The sequence below is a fragment of the Dermacentor silvarum genome, chromosome 4 (assembly GCF_013339745.2).
Source record: "Dermacentor silvarum isolate Dsil-2018 chromosome 4, BIME_Dsil_1.4, whole genome shotgun sequence".
Lineage (NCBI taxonomy): Eukaryota > Metazoa > Arthropoda > Arachnida > Ixodida > Ixodidae > Dermacentor > Dermacentor silvarum.
This window is the reverse complement of record NC_051157.2, coordinates 210,567,663-210,587,220: the sequence shown is the minus strand read 5'-3', so window position 1 is coordinate 210,587,220 and position 19,558 is coordinate 210,567,663. Positions and strand designations below refer to the sequence as shown.

Here is a 19,558-nt window from a genome sequence, read left to right as displayed (position 1 = left end):
GCCTATTTTCCGCAGCTGGGAATTCGCACGTGCGAATTCGCAGACAAAATCGCACCATGTGAAACGGGCTTGACACCGGACAGTGGCGGCCAACACCACCGACAAGCGCGGCTATTGGAATGAGCCCATTACTGCTTACGCTGTAAAAATTTCTCACAAAGAAGCGGAGAATTGGAGAGCTGCTAGAAATGTCAAGATTGTCGATGTGTACTAAGGAGGAGGTGTATGAAATGAACATGTTTACTATAGACGAATGAATAGAAATTGACAAGAGACATCGCTCAGACATGCCAGATATTTAAGTAAAAGACCTCATTGTAGTTGGGTACTGTGGCGCCAATTGTGGTACCTCACCTATGACAAAGACAGCCGTTCATAGAGAAATATTCAAGACTGTTGTGTTAGGCTTATTTGTGAACGTGACTGGGAGGTTGAAAGCACTTCTATCGGGATCCTTTTATTTTTAATATTATCTCAGAAGTGGTTAGCCATCAATTGGAAGGCTGGAGCTGTTTAGGCCTTTTGGTAAAGAAGTACGCACGAAAGCTTGAGGGAATAGAATGAGGTGGTGTAAATGAGATACATGATGAACGCCAGGTCCAGAGAAAGTGTGTTCAGCCATTTTCGCTAGAAAAGCTACATAGGTGTATGTTGTTCTCAATGTATGCGCTACGCTTTGCTTTGTACCACCTTCCTCATTAAATTTGTTTATCTACACAGTGATGCCTGGCTAATAAAATGTGCAATATTTTATCTGCTACAACGTAAGTCGTTTAGCCTGATAATTCAAAAGAAGTGTTATTTATCATAGTTTTACATATGTGTGAAAATATTTCTAGGGTTTCTCAAAAAACAGCCGATTAAATTGCTTTAAAAGAAGTCTTTTAAAGAAGCATTTTAAAAATGCGGTAAACACGTTATGAAAGGTTTTCCGTGAAAATCATATACGGCCTTTGATAAGCGAGACCAAGCTAAAACCGTGCTCCTTGTTGAACGGTAATGTGTCTAGCAGACTCAATTCAAGTCTTCGGCGGCACCTCTTTGTGAGAAACAAACTGTAAACAGAAAACAAGTAAAATGGGCGCAATACCAGCTTTTATCACAACATGCATTGTCAAGTTCTAGCTACCGGTGGGGATGGCTGTGGCGGTATCGATGGACGAAACAGGCTGCGTTGCTTGTTCTCTCCTTCAATCTTGGCAAGAGCACTGGCAATGTCCGCAGCAATGGCCGAGTTGTTTTTGATCAAGGCGACATCTGGTACATTGCGGGCTAAGGAATAAATTTGCATAAACGCAAAAAGGTTGCAGAAAAATTGAGATTCCATGAAGATTCCAAGTACTGTGCAGGGGAAGCGGATGCCCCATATATGGTGTAGCTTTACTTTAAAGCAAATGTTCTGAGTGACGTTTCGCAGCAAAGCTCAAAAAATCAGTGCGAGGTAGACCATGTCGAAAGGCATATTCACCTGGAATGAATTCTGAGTATGGCACCGGTTTTGAGATATGTACGGTCAAACTTGTGGTAAGAATACTGTGTTCCGCTCAATCTTATTTAGGGAAATGCTGTTTTATGCATTAAAGCCCTAAAGTAACTGGAATGACACTTCGAAAATTAATATCTCGAATGGGGTGCAGTTCGGAGAATTCATTCTAAGTGAATATATCGCCTTGCGTACTCACCGGCTACAATTCTTAAATTGAAATATGGGCCATAAAGTAAATAATTAAGAAGTTAATTAGTGTAATGATGTTGATTGTTCAATTACAGATTTTGGTTTCTTGTGAAAGTGATCGGCCATCTCATGGAGCAATTTAGCTCAAGGGTTAGAATTGTGTTATCTGCCACAGCCAATTTTAAACATTTGTGCACCTAAAAAAAACGAAAAAAAACACCAGATAAAATGGACTGATAACAGGGACCGGAGAACAGGACGAATCACGAATAGAATGCGACGCGTATCTTAATGGCGAGCACTTTCAGTGCGAGCTAGTACTGGTATAATTAGTCTAAACGCACATGCAAACATGAGGTGCTCATAGGAACAAAGCCAAAGGATACTGGCTCGTAGAGTGGCGCCCGCGGTCCTCTCCGTCAGTTTCTGCAGGATGAACGGCGTCACGGCGTTGCCCGTCAAGTCGGCGGCCCTGTGAAAATCAATCATGAAAAGTCAAATTTAGCGTGTTTAGACTACGTGTTTAGTTATCACGTGCCGTGAAGCGAACGCAGCAATCTTAAAAAACACAACTATCTTGCGCGTGCAGATACTTACGTGCGCGTATACCGCTTTATTTTCCTTAGTGTGCGGAAAGATCCAATGAACGAGGTTAGCTAAATTGTGAGCATCACTTGTATTTGACTGCACTGTGTAGTATAGGCTAGTCGGATGCGCTTGACCCCGCCAGCTATATTCAGGCTCTGTACATTGGAAGGCAGATTCGAAAGGACACGTACGATATGCTGCAGAGAACACCGGATGCTGTGGACGATGCTCCAAAATCTACTGGCCTCGCATCTTGACTGGAAAAGTCAACTATTACTTGATTTCACCAAAAAGAGGAAATCAGTGCATTTAACAGTGTGAAATGCGCAGGACAAATTAGACCGCAAGATAAGGAAGTGTAAGGGCTGCACCTTCAACAAGGCAGAAAGAGTACGGCAACAGTAAAACACGCAATTCTACAAGGCTAGCAGATTTCACAAACGATGCGTAGAATATCAAATCGTCAGAAGAATACGGGAACTGGACACGTTGAAGCTGCGTAATGCACTTCTCACGTCCACACTCGGATAAGATGTATTGAACAATAATATAAGCAAGTGGGGGCATTCTCATCTTGACACCCTAATGCGGAAACCCAGCAAACACTTGATCGGTGTATCAATTAGCGGTAGAGCCAAGATTCCCGAAATGACAAGAAGCACCATGATTCAAAAGCTAATCAGTATGCGCAAGGCGAGAAATAAAACTACTAAGCAACCGGCGTGGTAGATAAATCCATGTTATACATTAGGCTTCCCTATCAGACACATCGACATACGAGATTGCAAGGTGACTGTTAAAACAACACAAGACAATTCTATCACTTGCTCCTATACCTAACACATGGACAAGCTTAGAAACGAGGCATGCAAACAACGAAGTACAACCTACTGCCAGAAGTTGATCAACAGCAACCGAGACTACACTTTTTATTGTGATAGCAATTATAAGGACACTACAGGAGCATTTGTGCTGTCGGCGTCGCTGTCGGCATCGCCGTGGTGTTCAATAGAAAGTCCAAGGGCGGTAGCATTATCTCCGGGCGCAGTATGCTGTATGTTCGAGTGAAAGCTTTCGAGGTTCAGCCGATGACAGCGGCGCAATGTCGCGCCCCCAAGGGTGGAAAGCGCGTAGGAAGCACGCAAGGCACCGCAGGGAGGGGAGAGGAGCGGCGCGGCTGCGTGCTAAGCACAGAGTCCAAGATCTTGAAGGTGCTCTGCGATAAGTACCGAGTCTAGGTGCTAAGCACAGTCTGAGATCTTTAAAGCGCTCTGCGATAAGTACAGAGTCTAGGTGCTGAGCACAGAGTCTGAGATCTTGAAAGCGCTCTGCGATAAGTACAGAGTCTAGGTGCTAAGTACAGAGTCTAAGATCTTGAAAGCGCTCTGCGATAAGTACAGAGTCTGGGTGCTAAGTAGAGTCTAAGATCTTGAAAGCGCTCTGCGATAAGTACAGAGTCTAGGTGCTAAGTACAGAGTAAGATCCTGAAAGTGCTCTGCGATAAGTACAGAGTCTAGGTGCTAAGTAGAGAGTCCAAGATCTTGAAAGTGCTCGGCAATAAGTACAGAGTCTGGATGCTAAGTAGAGAGTCTAAGATCTTGAAAGTGATCTGTGATAAGTACAGAGTCTAGGTGCTAAGTACAGCGTCTAAGATCTTGAAAGCGCTCTGCGATAAGTACAGAGTCTAGGTGCTAAGTAGAGAGTCTAAGATCTTGAAAGTGCTCTGTGATAAGTACAGAGTCTAGGTGCTAAGTACAAAGTCTAAAATCCTGAAAGTGCTCTGCGATAAGTACAGAGTCTAGGTGCTAAGTAGAGAGTCCAAGATCTTAAAAGCGCTCGGCAATAAGTACAGAGTCTGGGTGCTAAATAGAGAGTCTAAGATCTTGAAAGTGCTCTGTGATAAGTACAGAGTCTAGGTGCTAAGTAGAGAGTCTAAGATCTTGAAAGTGCTCTGTGATAAGTACAGAGTCTAGGTGCTAAGTACAAAGTCTAAGATCCTGAAAGTGCTCTGCGATAAGTACAGAGTCTAGGTGCTAAGTAGAGAGTCCAAGATCTTAAAAGCGCTCGGCAATAAGTACAGAGTCTGGGTGCTAAATAGAGAGTCTAAGATCTTGAAAGTGCTCTGTGATAAGTACAGACTCTAGGTTCCAAGTACAGAGTCTAAGATCTTGAAAGCGCTCTGCGATAAGTACAGAGTCCAGGTGCTATGTACAGAGTCTAAGATCCTGAAAGTGCTCTGCGATAAGTACAGAGTCTAGGTGCTAAGTAGAGAGTCTAAGATCTTGAAAGCGCTCTGCGATAAGTACAGAGTTTGGGTGCTAAGTAGAGAGTCTAAGATCTTGAAAGCGCTCTGCGATAAGTACAGAGTCTAGTTGCTAAGTACAGAGTCCAAGATCTTGAAAGCGCTCGGCAATAAGTACAGAGTCTGGGTGCTAAGTACAGAGTCTAAGATCTTGAAAGCGCTCGGCAATAAGTACAGAGTCTAGGTGCGACGAGGGCTGATAACCTTGTGTGCGCTCTGGTTTCGCCACTAGTTCGCGGTGAAGCGAGAGGCAGCACGAAGGTCCATTCACTCGCTGCTGCTGCCACTCTTCCTCACGCCAAAGTTTTGACAGCGAAGATTCGCGGTCATCGATTGAGATGTGTTCATGTTTGCTTGTGCGCGTTTGACTTAATGTTTGCTAATTTAGTTTGTAAGCGAATGTTTACAAGTTTACACGACCGATAAATCTACTTTCATTACTTCGTATATGTAGACTAATTTGCTATCGCAATCGATGCTTCGACTTTCGGGCGAAAATGGAACTTTCTTTTTCAACACGGAAGCAGCAGTTGATGCGTCGGCCTTAGCCATAGCTGCAACAAACAAAAAAACCACCAACCGCACGCAAACCTTCCAAAAAACAAATACATTGAGCTGAATTGTCTGGCATTGACAAGACCAAAGAAATAACATCTATATTACCAGGAAATGCATCATAATTACGAACTGTAAGCGAGTGTGCGGAAACCTTACGGGAGGTGAGACACTAAAAGAATAATGCAACTTCACAAAGCTTCAATAAGCTCGTTTATCTTGCTTTCACAACACAGTAATTGTCACCAACCCCTTACACAAACGGGAGATGAGAACAGTACATGGAAATTTTACAAAAAAATTATTCAGCATGGTACTTTGACTTCAAGGACACTATTTTTACTGTTTTTATTGCTGTCCGTGGTAGACAAGAGCACTGCACATTACCTGGCGTTACTGAAAACATTCGGTACGCAGGTTTCTTTGCTATTTGCAGGTAGCGCAGTCAATGTTACTTACTCTGCTTCCCTGAGCGCTTGCTGAATGGCCTCTTCGATAACATTTCCATCTGCTTCGAATTCCTTCGGAATGGGCACCGCAATCAGGACACCGCTGTCCAAGTGCAGTGCGTTTCGGCTTTCTGCGTACAAGAGACAGAATTAAGAGAGTACAGTTCCAGAAAAGTAAAATAACTTTTGTCGATATAAGCAACATGTAGCTTAACGAAACATCAAAGTTTCATTACATAGCGAGGTTCTGGTCTCCGGCAGCTTGAAATCCTTCAGGTTGCATACGAGGTTTCATTTTCCAGTTGCCTTCTCTCAAGTTCAAGTATCACAGGGCACCTTGCGGCAGGAAGGGTGTTCTACTTTTGCGCCGAGGGCGTGACCGGTGACGCTGCCTAACACTCTCAGGGATAACTAAATACGCAGCATAAATATCCAAGAAAGTGGGCGGGAAAGCCGAAGGCACGGCTCGATTAGTAAAAGCATTGCACGCGTAGTGCGAAGACGTAGGTTCGTGTCCTACCTGCGGCCACTTCAGTTCAGTTCAGTTTATTATTCATTCACACAGTTATTTACACAGGATGTAATATACAGACAAGGGTCCCATAGTCAGCGACTGCACCAGGACCCTTGATTAATTGTTATATAAAATATAAAGCGGAATACAGAGCAGAGAAACAACAAAATGGAATAAGCAAAAATACAAATTAGCAATATAACATTATACAAAGTTAATCACAAAGCAAATAATTCTTAAGTTGGTGTTTAAATGAGTACAAGGTAGATGACAATTTAATGGCATATGGTAGACTGTTCCAAGGTTTAATTGCGCAAAAAGAGGAAGCCATCTTTCCATAATTAGTATGGCATAAAGGTAACAGGAAATTGCCTTCTGCTGCAAGCCTTGTGTTATTAGGATTTAGAAGTAGATCAGAACTAACGAAGTTGTAAGAAACTTGTTGGTTAATAGTTTGAAAAATAATATCGCAAAATTATAGTTGAACAACTCTGTCACTTGAAGAATGCGGTTTGTACGTAGTTGAGAGGAGGCATTAGAGAAAAAATGGCTTCGGCTTATAATGCGAATGGCCTGATTTTGAATGTGCTGAATAGAGGAAAGATGACAATGATAAGTATTACCCCAAGAAGCAATACCATAAATGATATGACTATGAATGAAAGCGAAGTATAACGATAATAGTGCTTCTTTGGAAAAAATGCACCTGATTTGAGTAGTGCTCTAATACCAAATGCTGTTTTTTGTTTGATGTGAGCAATGTGATTGGTAAACTTAAGGTGGGGATCTAATTTATTCTAACTTATGTTTCCATCCACTTTGTTTTCCCTCTGTGTATAATTTCTATATTTCAAGTAAACAAACAAATAATTCCCCCTATGCGACCCTTGTTGTCATTGTTTGTTAGCTTCATGTAGATGTGACTTACCATAACCGCGACCTTCGCTTTTCCTTCTAGTCGGAAAAGAGTAGTGAAAATGAAACTCTCCAAGTATTTGCTAAGTTGTGAACGCGCATAAGTATTAGAAGTAGCTCAGGTACCATCTGCGTGCGGAACATGGCTAAGGGGAGTACATATTAGGTGTCATATACAGCCGTACGATTGTTCTTTAGAGCGAAGCTGTTAAGGGCTCAGTCTCCGATGGTCGTGTCCGCGTGTAGAAAAAGATGTCGCAGTTTCGCCCGAAAGGCGAATCATAAATTGCGATAGCAAATTAGTAGAGAGCTATACGGGGCAGGGATAGTAGTTTTATTGGCTGTATAATCTTGGACAAATTCGCGTACTAACTGAATTAATAAACATGGTGTCAGCGCGTACAAGCAAAGATGAATAGATCACACTCGATGACCGCAAACAACCGCTGTCAAAACGGTGGAGTGAACAAGTGTGGCAGCCGCAGCGAGCGAAGATTCGTGCGGTCTATCGCTTCAACGGAAACTGAGCTGCGAAAGCACACCACATGCAAGCGTCAGAGCCGTCTGGAGATCGCTTTCAAGATACGGTCCGCCACAGCCCGCACCGGAGCAAAGTACGCAGTGAGAAGAGAAGTCACCCCCTCCCTCCCACGCTGCCTTCCCGCTTTCATCCTTTCGCGTGGGAGATTGCGTCGCCAGTTACTCTTGCACCCGGTTGCAAAATATGCATTTGGTTCCGCAGCACAGCGTTGCCCCCCTCCCTCCCTCCCTCCCTCCCATACCCCTACGGCCTTTCGCGCAACGGAGGAACTCGCGCTTGTTCTCCACCGTGCATTCGCTCTCCGTGTAAGCGCGCGTCCCCCGCACACTATCGCTCACACATACGGCACGCGGCGACGATATTATCGCCCTTGGACTTTATACGGAACCTCACGGCGGCGACGACGACGGCAGAAATCCGCTTGAAGTGTCCATATAATGGCTATCGCAACAAAAACTCATTGTCCGTATGCGGGGAACGAACGCACGGCGGAGGGCAAACGCGACTACTTCCGTCGCGCTTAAGGCCATGGGGTGACGGGAGGGAGGGAGGGGAGGCGACGTTTCGCTGCGGCACCAAATGCGTATCTTGCGACCGGGCGCAAGGGGAACTGGCGACTCAATCACCCACGCGAAAGGAGGCACGCGGGAAGGTAGCGCTGGAGGGAAGGAGTGCGGCTTTTGCTATGCGAGCAAATAAATGCGTACTTGGACTTTGCGCGGCGCCAGGTGGTCGCGCGCACCTTATCTTGAAAGCGATCTATAACACGGCTCCTACCTTTGTATGCGCTGTGCTTTCGCCGCTCAGTTTCCGTTGAAGTAATAGACCGCATGAACCTTCGCTTGCTGTTGCAGGCGCGCTTGCTCACGCCAGCGTTTTGCCCGCGTTCGCGACGTGTTGATGAAGAACGTTCCAACCTTTGCCGTACACCCTATGGCGGTGTACCGTAGCGACCATAAGGCCATGGTCCCTGTGGTCACTAAATAAATGAAAACCACCCGATCATATGTATTTCTCATTCTTAAATAGTTCATATAACCAATTACACCATCAAATCCTAATACTCATAACTGGAAATACATAATTCCTACCACAGCACAGCTTCGTTGGTCTTCCAGCTCCACCCCAGTGGAAGGGCTGACAGTTTTTTTTTTTTTTTTGTTATCAATGCTTGAGTTGCGCGGCGCTGGTTCCCGAAAGTGTTTTGTTTCTTCATTTTCATCTGTTTTTATTTGTTATGTCTTTATTGTTATTTATTTTTGCGTCACAAAAATGGTTAATGCACTCATTAAAAACAAAAGGTTAAAAAAATAAAGTCGCAGTTTCGTCCGAAAGGCAAAGTACGATAGCAAGTTGGTATACAGCTCTCTGAAGTAGGGATAGTAGTTTTTATCGGCTTGCTAAGCTTGCTAACAATGGCTTACTAACTGAATTAACAAGCATGGTGCCAGCGCTCACAAGCAAACGAACACAGCATACTCGATGACCGCGGACACTCGCTGTGAAAACGCTGGCCTGCGCAAGCGTGGGAGCAGCATCGAGCGAAGTGACCTTCGTGCTGTGTATCGCTTCAACGGAAACTGAGCACCCGCCGTGGTTGCTCAGTGGCTATGGTGTTGGGCTGGTGAGCACGAGGCCGCGGGATCTAATCCCGGCCACGGCGTCTGCATTTCGATGGGGGCGAAATGCGAAAACACCCGTGTACTGAGATTTAGGTGCGCGTTAAAGAACCCCAGGTGGTCCATATTTGCGGAGTGCCCCACTATGGTGTGGCTCAATCAGACCGTGGTTTTGGCACGTAAAACCCCATAATTGATTTTTTTAACGGAAACTGAATGGGGCGAAAACACAGCGATCGGTTTCAGGATACGGCGCGCGCGCCGGCGCAAACGACGCATTCGCTGGCGGAGTAGAAGCCGCACGCCATCCCACCCGCGCTGCTTCCCCGCTTTCCTCCTTTCGCGCGCACGATTGAGCCGCGATGGCCAATGAACCTTGCGCCCGGCCGCGAAATAATCAGTTGGTTATTACCCTCCCATTCCCCCACCGCCATTCGCGCAACGAAGGACGTCGCCTTTGCTCTCCGCCTTCCTCCCTCGCGTACGCTAGATTGAGCAGCAATCGTCGGCTCTCCTCACGCGCTTTCACTCGCACATACAGCATACGGCGCCCGGCAACGACTTTATAGCCGTTGGACTTTATATGGAACCTCAAGGTGATTGCAGAAATGCGCATGGAGTGTCCATATAAATGCCATCTCAATAATAAAAAAAAAACAGCACGGACAGCCGTCAAAGCATGGGCTTGACCTTACATTGCTGTGCACACAGCGGTGCCCTCAAAATCAACTTTGACACCTGACACCCACCGATAAGGGAAGCAGCCTCAGCGGCATCAGCAACACGCCACGGAGCCTGATACCCGCTGCGGACGGCGAAGAACGCCGGGAACTCCTGGCTCTCTCCAAAGGCTGCCACGCAAACGCCTTCGGTCTCCTGCATGAAGCAAATTGCCACGGTTGCCCACGGAAGACAAACTTTGTCCAGGGGCCGTTACGGAAATGGCAATCGGAATAGTAGCAGGTTTAAAGCATCTGAACAGGCGGGAACAAAGAGAGAGCATCATTATATATCGAAGTAGACGCGAGACGATGCTTCCGTAAAATTCTGTACCAAATATTGCTCACTTCCATGCAGCGGGGAACCTACAACGTCGCTGTAAAGATTGGTCTGCTTTCTTACGGTTCCGTCAAACATACGTTGTCGAAACTGCACATGATGACGCCATGGCGACCGCGTACGACTATTGGCTAGATGTGTGAAAACGTCATTAACAATATTAACTTTACCATCACCCACAAAAGTGTCTGCTACGGTAACAATGCACATGATTCTTCGCGAATTAAAAATTTACGAAATACCATTGCTTTCATATTGTCAACATAAAGATCAGTTTCTTACTTCCGGTTTTAGAAGGCGTCGTCTACCCGCCTTATGCCATCTCCTGCGAAGCACAAGATCGTGGAGCTGCTAAAGTTTTGCGGACACAGCTCATAAGAGCGCAAGTAAGTAGAATAAACGAGCTACCAATCAACCAACCAGTTCTCGAAGTGTGCGGGTATGTTCCAGCGCGTCTTCCTATTTGCGCGTAGAATTTGTGCACCCATTGGCTCAGTTGAACGAAAGTGAAGCCGCTGTATGAACGTCACATTTGTCGTGTTCGCAGTATAGTTTAGTAGTGTGGTTTTCTGGGCCAGTTGGTGCATGATGACAGTATAAGGGGGTTCCAGCAATTACAGACGTGAGCACAAGAAACGCACAGGATAATGCTGGACTTACAACTGAAGCTTATTCCGAATACATTCCATAAATATCCGCCACGCTTGCGTAGGAAACCAAGAGCAGTAACTAGGTTGTTAGTTCAAGATCAACGAAAAGAAACTAGCCACACCCTTCCCGACAGGGCCAGAACACGTGGATTGGCGTGGTAAACTTAAAAATTGAATTTCCTTATTAGTGAGATGAACCGAAAGTTTACTCACACATTGATGCGCGGAAAACTTTCTGATGTAGCGCATGCATGCGTGGCGGAGTTTTATGGAATGTATCCGCAATAAACATCTGTGGCAGTATTCCTCATATTCCGCGTATGCCTAATCATGTTTGTTTCACTTGTATAGAGTAGGCGTGAGTTGCATTGTGTGACAATGTTATGCATATGTGCTATGGTGACGACTGAATCCCGAGTACGTAGGAAAAAGTGAGTAACGCTCTGCGCTGCTGTAAGGAGTGATCATTACAGTCTACATATAAACTTTGGACAGCTGATGTCCTGTAAGCACCACTTGCCAGTAGTCCGAAATTTGCATCGAATCAAGTCGTCGAATGTGACTGTCTCACTGAGCCATAAACTATGCAATCATAGTCTAGAAGTGTACGCACAACAGATCGTTGAATACGTAAGAAACACACTCGATCGAAACCCCAGTGCTTATGAGACAACAGTTTGAGGGTATTCAACGCTTCATTTGCTTAATCTTTACAGTGTTTATAAGGGCCAGAAAGTTTAGTTTGGTGTCATGGTTACTCCTAAATATTATTAATCTTGTTTCCCTGGCAGTGTGGCATCGTTCAAATTCAGGACTGGGTCGCAGTGTAGCCCTCTGTTCTGAGAAAACAAAACAGTTACTGTTTTCTTGGTGGAGCAACAGAAGCCATTTTTGTTAGCCCATTGTGTAAGTTTATTTATTGTGATTTAAAGCTGTCTCCCTCAGATTGACAAATTTGAGGCGCGGCAAGCCACTTGCAGATCGTCAACGAATACAGAGTGCATAAGAGACGATGGTATAATTTTATTAACGAGTTCATCTTTACTATGAGCAATGTCGTGCTGAGAACACAGCCTAGTAGAATGTCATTTTCCTGTATAAATGTACGAGAATTTACTGAGCCCAGAGGGCACCTGAAATGTTCTATTAGATATGAAATCAGGTATGCATTTCAGCATTTTACCACAGATTCCCAAGTCAGCTCGGTTTCTTAACATTCCATATCTGCACCTGTTATCACACACTTTTTCGAAGTAACGAAAACGGCAAGGCAATGTTGTTTGTGTAAACATATATACCGAATTTCACGTTTTAATCGGACAAGATGGTTCAACAACCCGTTTTATATCCGCACTGGTGAGGGTCTATTGGGTTTCGTGAGTCTAAAATAAATGAGACGCTTATATTAATAATGCTTTGATACGATATTGTCAAACAGCGTGTGAGGACAATGGGTCTGTAGGTGCTGGTGGATGTTGGAGATTTACCAGCTTTTAGAAATATAACTACTATTGGCTTTTTTTTCACTATTCTGACGTTATCCCAGATTATTTTCAAAAATTCAAGGAGAGCCTTTGCAGATGTTTAGGATAGGTGTGCTGGCATGGTGTAGTGAATACGGTCGTGAGCTACCGCTGTTTTTTACCTGCAGAAAGGACTTTGTTCAATTCCTGCAGTGTAAGGGGGGTATTATACAATCCATTTGAAGCGACAGTAGTCGCCAGCTTCTGTTTCTCAGCAGAGTACTTATAGTTTAAAGTTTTGTTTGAATAATTTACTGACCTAGATAGATTAAAAGAAGTGTTCGCCAAGTATATGAGCCTGTTCTTGTAATGGTGTTTATGTGCCTGGGCTTGTAAGTATTGTGTAAGATGACAATATCCCCTAAACTCCTCACCTGTTCCCACATTCGTTTAGATGTGACTGCACTGTTTATTGATGACATGTATTTCTTCCATGATGATTTTCTTTCATCGAGGCACCGTATACTGCGGCGTTACGAAGAGCGCCGCCAGCGGCGTTGGAGGCGATGAGCATCGATGGTGCACCAGATGCATTCGACAGAAAACTGTGAGCGTTCGTAGCTTCAAATTTTGCTGTCCGTTCAGACCACTGTATATGCACCAGGGTGTGGTGTGCACATAGCGGCAAATCGTGAACGCTACTGTTTATGCGCAAAACACTCGTGTCAGCAGCGGAACGCAGAACTTTCGCCTCGTTTTTAGAGCGGGACGCGCTGCTCGTCTCTGAAGACCCAACCCTCCACGTGCGGGCCATGCGTGCATCATCGACTGAGACAGCGCGACCGCCACGGCGCCGACGACGCGAACGTGCCTTGTTCTCCATATAATTACTATTGCAATAAAATGTAAAACGTACTTATTGTCAATTGAGAATGTTGAAAATGTTTCGTGAGTGAAAATGCTGTCGCCTTTTTTGTGGTGCCGAGTTCGAAAAGTGGTCATAATAGTTGTTGTGAATAGTCAATTAAATACAAGTCGATGTCACATGCCTAAATTTTCACGCAGGGGCCTTCTTCCTATAGTTTTGAGATCACAGCTTTATTCACGCTTGTGGCAGCTGACTCCAGGTGGTGCTGCAAAGCTAAATTCTCTCGGGCGGCCTTACAGCAGACTTACAGTGAGCTTTTTGGTGATTGTAGTTAAGACAAAACTAAAAACAAGGGTATATAAAGAAAATTTTCGTTGCTCAAGCTCCAACTTGCGCCCATGAAACATGCAAACTGCTTTAGCTTCACCTCTTTCTTGGACATTCGGCGTGTGTTGGGCTAGGACATATACACATATCGAAAAATTGAACTTCGAATTGTCAGCTTTTACCTTCGCATCTGTTTTTCGTAAAATGTGCTCATGTGTAGCGGAAGGTACAACTGCATATTTTCCTTCAGTTCTGCTCTAAACGAACTGAATATTGTATAAATTCTCTAAAAGTTACTTTTGTATATTGAACCAAGTCTATAATATAACAAACGACGTATGTGATTACCTTGATCATAAAGACCTGCACGATGTCTTTGACAGTATCATCGCTATATGTGAAATACCGAAAGCTACGCACCAGAACTTCAAGCGTGCGGCCTATGTCCAGGATTGACTTGATGCCGGATGACACGACAGTGACAGGACTGCGGCCAAGTTCCATGACGTCCGGACTTATGTCCAAAGCTGCAGGATGCAAAAAATGAACCAGCGCGAAAAACTAAATCACGCACCATGAAGGGTATGACTGAGACTCATATTCATAATGAAAACATGCTTACCTACATGTACAAATAGTGCGCGTAAAACGCCAAGACAAAAAGCTCCCGTAAAACGCCACACTTAAAATGGCAAGTTCTGCCGTAAAGGAAGTGAAAGTGCGCCATTGGAAATAATATTCCGTGCACATTTTACCGAGAATGTGAAACGCAGAAAACGCTATCAGCGCCCTCTAGATAAGGTTGAGGAAATAGACTCTAATAGAGGATAAACAGAAGTGCAGTCAGTCTAACTTCCGCATTTCCCCAACATTATAGGAAAAGGCTGGTTAATATCGAGCATTATGCCTACATGTATTTATAGAGAGCGTTGTCAGGCATTCCTATGTATGTATATTATAGTTGTCGTTGATTGCTGAACAAGAGGTGCATGTTGCTTTTAAGAGTGCGCCATACGTGTTACTAAATTTCAGTACCGATAAGCGTCCCCTTGATGGTGAGCGTACTTACTGGATTCTCCGCCCCTGTGCACTCCTCCGATGCCTCCGGTGGCGAACACCTGAATGCCGGCCCGGTTGCACGCTACCATGGTTGCCGACACCGTTGTTCCCCCGGAGAGTCCCTGGGCGCGCACAGTGGGAAAGCAAAAGTTACGCACATCTAGGAATCAATGTCAAGCGAAGCTTTCGCGAAGAGCTTATTGAACTGCTACAAATCTTGTTACATTCCTGAGCCTCTGGCTCACAAGTGCTACGCTATGTGACAACTTTCATATTTTCCTCATATTTTAAGTTTTTCGCCCACGTCATTGCCTATCCGCGTTGGTTGGTATGTACGGATATCATCATCATCAACAGCACACGGCGATCATCTCGGCGGTTCCTAGCAGAACTATTGAAGCTGCTTAAGCAATGGGAAAGCCGAATGCCCCTCAAGCTGCGTTCATCCACGCCACGTCGTCATCCGAGCGTCTGCTTAGCATCTCGTGTTTCCCAGCTAAGGTTAGCCCAGTTGTTCAGCGAAAAAACTAAAAAAACACCCCGCACCTCCACCACTTTATAAGACCGAGACCGACTAACCTGTCAAGCGATTTTTTATTCCAAAAAAGGAAACGCCCCAGCTAATGCGCGAAGAAGTACAAGAACAGGAACGATGATGATGGCTATGTACAAATGAAAACGACGAAGTACGTTAATAGTGCTTACCCTAACTATATACCGGGTGTTTCCGCGAACATTTTCAAAAATTCTTAAAGGTTGCCTGTGGCAGATGGCACACTTCTAGTTCATGAGCTGGTCTACTCGAAGGGACGGACATTACTTGCACAAGAAATTGAAATGCAAAATCGACTAATTAACAAAAAGTAACTAATTAAGTTTTTAGCTAATTACCTGACGGCCCATATTGCAATTTAAAAATTGTAGCCGTCGAGTTCGCAAGGCGGATCCACTTCGAACCAATTCTCGTAATGACCCCAGTTTCGAGATATTTATTCCCGAACTTTGCGGAGAAATCCAATGGTATTCCAGTTGGGAAACCTTTTTGAGCGAGTCATCCACACAAGACTTAGAAACTATATAGAAGACAATAACCTCTTGTCAAACTATATGTATGGCTTCAGGCCACACATATCCTCACAAAATGTATTCCTAAGACTGAAGGAAAAGGTACTGAGCCACATTCCAACAAGTAGTGAACATTTACTAGCAGCCTTAGACCTCAAAAGCGCATTCGATACCATCGCGCACATGATATTGAAAGAACTTGAGAAAATATATTGAAATGATATTGAAAGAACTTGACAAAACCAGCTGCGGTGAAAAGACATACAATTATATCAAATCTTTCTTGTGGAATTGAACTGCCACTATCGGCATAGGAGAAACCCGATCCGGCTCTTTCAATATGCCAAATAGGGGCACACCACAAGGTGCCATCCTTTCACCCCTACTATTAAACTTGGGGATGAATGACCTAGCCCACAGGCTGGAAAAGTGTCCAAATCTGCATTTGGCCTTTTATGCAGATGACATTACTCTTTGGGCGATAAAACGCTCAATCGGAACAAAAGAACAAGTTCTTCAATACGCCATAAACATAGTGCACGGTTTCGCCACTGAGAACAGAATGAAATGTGCACCTGAAAAATCTGAATGCATTACGGTACATGGAAAATATTACAACAAATCTGAAAAAGCTGAACTGAAGCTTGGAGACACTTAAAGCATCCCAAAAAGTGAGGATTTTAGGGCTGTGGATACAATACAATACTAGAGCAGATCATACCCTAAAAACTCTAAAGAATTCAGTAAAACAAATCACGAGAATTATAGGAAGAATTACGCGGAACGGGAGAGGACTAAGCGAATCAGACGCATTTGCAATAATCTTTTGCAATAAGCAGAATTACCTATAGCCTCCCGTATCACGAGCTTAACCGTAAAGAGACAGAGCAGGCAGACATCCTAATACGGACGGCGTATAAGGCAGCCCTGGGTCTACCACTAGGGACATTCACGGAGAGACTCGAGGCTCTTGGGGTGTACAACATCTTTGAAGAACTCAAAGCAATTCTAATGATCACACAACGAGAACGCGTTAATTTGTCACAGGCGGGCAGGAGGGTCCTTAAAGAGCTGGCATACCCGATCAACCCACACTACTGCAGCAGCGAACTAGTGGACATATCGAGGGAGATGCGCGAAAAACTAAAGATCTCCCCCATCCCCCCCCCCCCCCAAAATAAACCCAAAATATCATGCAGGCAGGCGTAATGCCCGAGCCAAAGAATTAGAAAAACGATTCGGCAATAGCCCCGACACAATATACACAGACGCCGCACGAAACATTAAGGGACACGTTATTGTGGCTGCTTCGGGACCCTCCGGTATTCCAAGAACCATAACAGCTTCAGTCTGCACAGCCTGCACCAGCACAGTGGAGGCGGCTGCAGTGGCCCTGGCGATAAAGACACGGGAGGGAGAAGACAGGCCCGCCTACGTCCTGACGGACTCCCAGGGGGCCTGCCGACTCTTCCTCCACGGAAGAATCCCTAGGATCTCCCTTAACATCTTGGGCGATCAACTAAGCCAAGAACATCACATTGTATGGTATCCGGGGCATGTTGGTGTCACTGGTAACACAGGGGCAGACATTCTTGCTCGCGAAACTTCAATACTAGCAAGGAATGACACCCCAATCGGAAATAACAATCAAATACTAGCATGCGATGTCTTAGAACATCAACGTCGTTCTCGCCAAGAACTCGCCGCGCCAAACCCGCAATTAACAGTGGAGGAGGTTCGGCTATACAGAAAAATTCAGACAAACACCTACACACATCTCGGGCGATGGCATGCCATCCGGCCAAGCAGATATGCCAGTCAATGCCTCTGGTGTGGGGGGAGGCCACCCTGGCCCCATGTGACATGGGAGTGCCAATAATGACCCGAAAATTCAAATTCACCCCATTTAGCACAAAATTCCTTTAGGGAGCCTTGGGCAGCCCATCCTCGCCCGGACTTACCTGGAGACTCAATTGAGCCTCCTCGACCAGGCCCGGCGCGTGGCGGTGGCCACTGGAGTCCTGGACTAAGGATCCACCCTCCGGCCCCATTAACCCTATTTTTCCTAAATAAAGTTATTTCTTTCTCTCTCTCTCTCTCTAGTCAGCTACTCGGCGTTGGGGGAAGGGGAAGACGGAAAGAAAGAGGGAAGAACGAAGCGCAGTATGGGTGACGATGACGAGAGAAGGAGGTTGTAAAACATATGGCAAGCAATCTGGCATGCTCAAAGCCTACAGTCCAGGCCCGTACTTTTTAATGAGTTCAGTAACGCCTGGATGGCCTTGAAACTCGATTGAGCGTCTGGCTAAGGGCCTAAAATAACGTCCTCCGACAACAGTGGGCTGTCGAGACACATAAGGTCATTGTTCAACTTTTGATGCTCTTCCACGTACTTAGGGCAGTCACAAAGCACATGACCTATAGCATCATTCACATTGCACAACTCACAGTCTGGAGACTCGCTGCGTCGCATGAGGTGCACGTATCCGCGCGTAAACGCTACCGCCAGCCTTAGTCTGTGCAGAAGACTCGCAAAGCTCTGTTTCATGGTAGGGTCCAATCTCTGTGGTCGTCTGTGTCGATTATCCGGATTGTCCCAGTGCTTTTCTGTCGATTTTCGAATGACACTGGAGAGGAGGCAGTTGTCATCCCCTCTTGAAAAAGGAATTGCAAGCAGTGACTCTGGTTGTTCGAGTGGTTTCTTCACTTCGGAATCGGCCAGTTCATTTCCGTGTATACCAGAGTGACTGGGAATCCACTGAAATGTGATGTGGTGGCCGTTTTGTTGCGTTAAAGTGTAGAGCTCGACAGTTTGAAGAGCCAACACTCTGTAAGCGCTTTCTTTCAACACCACTCTATGATGATTGATGAGCCGATTTTCCGTCACGGAAGACTGTCCATACTTGAGGAGGCTGTCTCGAAATATATTGAACGGCCTCTCTGATTGTCACTAGTTCCGTAGATGTTGTAGTCGCCTTGTTAGACAGACGAAACCGTCGAATGACTTGATGCGCACGCACGACGAAAGCCGCCCCAGACGCACACGACGAAACCGATCCGTCTGTATTCACATTCACCGAGGAGTCGTATTCTTTTGACATATATTCAAGTGTTAAATATCTGTGGCCAACGGTAGGTATTCGCGATTCTTAGAAATTCCCGGAATTGATACACGTACCCGTATTTTTGACATTACCCATGGGGCATACATGGAAGGTGAGCAGGGGCAAACTATGATGGTATGGTAGATTCTTGGCATTTAATGACTCCTGAAAAAGTGGAGTCCGGCCGTATGTCGGGAAGTGTCGATAAGGGGTGGCATCCATGACGGCACAGTAGTCGCAGGAATACTCGAAGAGGTTCGCATCCTAAATAGACAGGTAAAGGGGTGACGCCAACCTCCTCAATTGTTCCGTAGGTTGAGGTGCAACGTGGAACACCAAGACATGTTTTAAGCATCTGCGCCTGGGCACTTTTCAGCATACGCAAACATGACCGGCTCATACTTGATAGAACTGGCAGGCTATACCGAATGTAGCCGACGTACAGAGCCTGGTACAGCCGTAGAAGGAAATGCGCAGATAGACCCCACTTCATACCGGCCAGAAAACGAAAAACTTGAGCAAGCCCAGTTCATTTTTTCTTTAACATTGCCACATGCTTCAACCATGGAACACCGTGGTCAATGACAACGCCGAGTTATCTGTGGTGTGTCACATATGGGATGGCATTGCCATTGATCATAATTGGATACCAACACATAAGCTTCCGTGTGAACGCTATCGCAGCGCACTTATCTGGGGCCAGTTTCAGTCCTTGGCACTGCAGGTACTGAGACCTTAAAGAAACAGCTCGCTGCACGTCAGCCGGGGCGGCGCGCGCAAGAGACATTCCGTGCAACTTTTCCGT

At 45.4% G+C, this 19,558-nt stretch overlaps 1 protein-coding gene across 2 annotated transcripts in view; it reads right to left on the bottom strand.

Annotated features, from left to right (window-relative positions):
- Positions 1-1,078: 1,078 nt before the first annotated feature.
- The window catches only part of LOC119450923 (pseudouridine-5'-phosphate glycosidase-like), a 99,137-nt gene continuing 80,657 nt past the window's right edge, over positions 1,079-19,558 (bottom strand). For both annotated transcript variants that reach the window (XM_049666347.1, XM_037714389.2), the window contains exons 6-11: positions 14,595-14,706; positions 13,946-14,052; positions 9,908-10,034; positions 5,580-5,700; positions 2,062-2,147; positions 1,079-1,257 (exon numbers count right to left, since the gene is read on the bottom strand). In XM_049666347.1, coding sequence (XP_049522304.1) covers positions 1,115-1,257; positions 2,062-2,147; positions 5,580-5,700; positions 9,908-10,034; positions 13,946-14,052; positions 14,595-14,706 — 696 coding nt within the window. In that variant the 3' untranslated portion in view covers positions 1,079-1,114. The remainder of the gene's footprint in view (positions 1,258-2,061; positions 2,148-5,579; positions 5,701-9,907; positions 10,035-13,945; positions 14,053-14,594; positions 14,707-19,558) is intronic.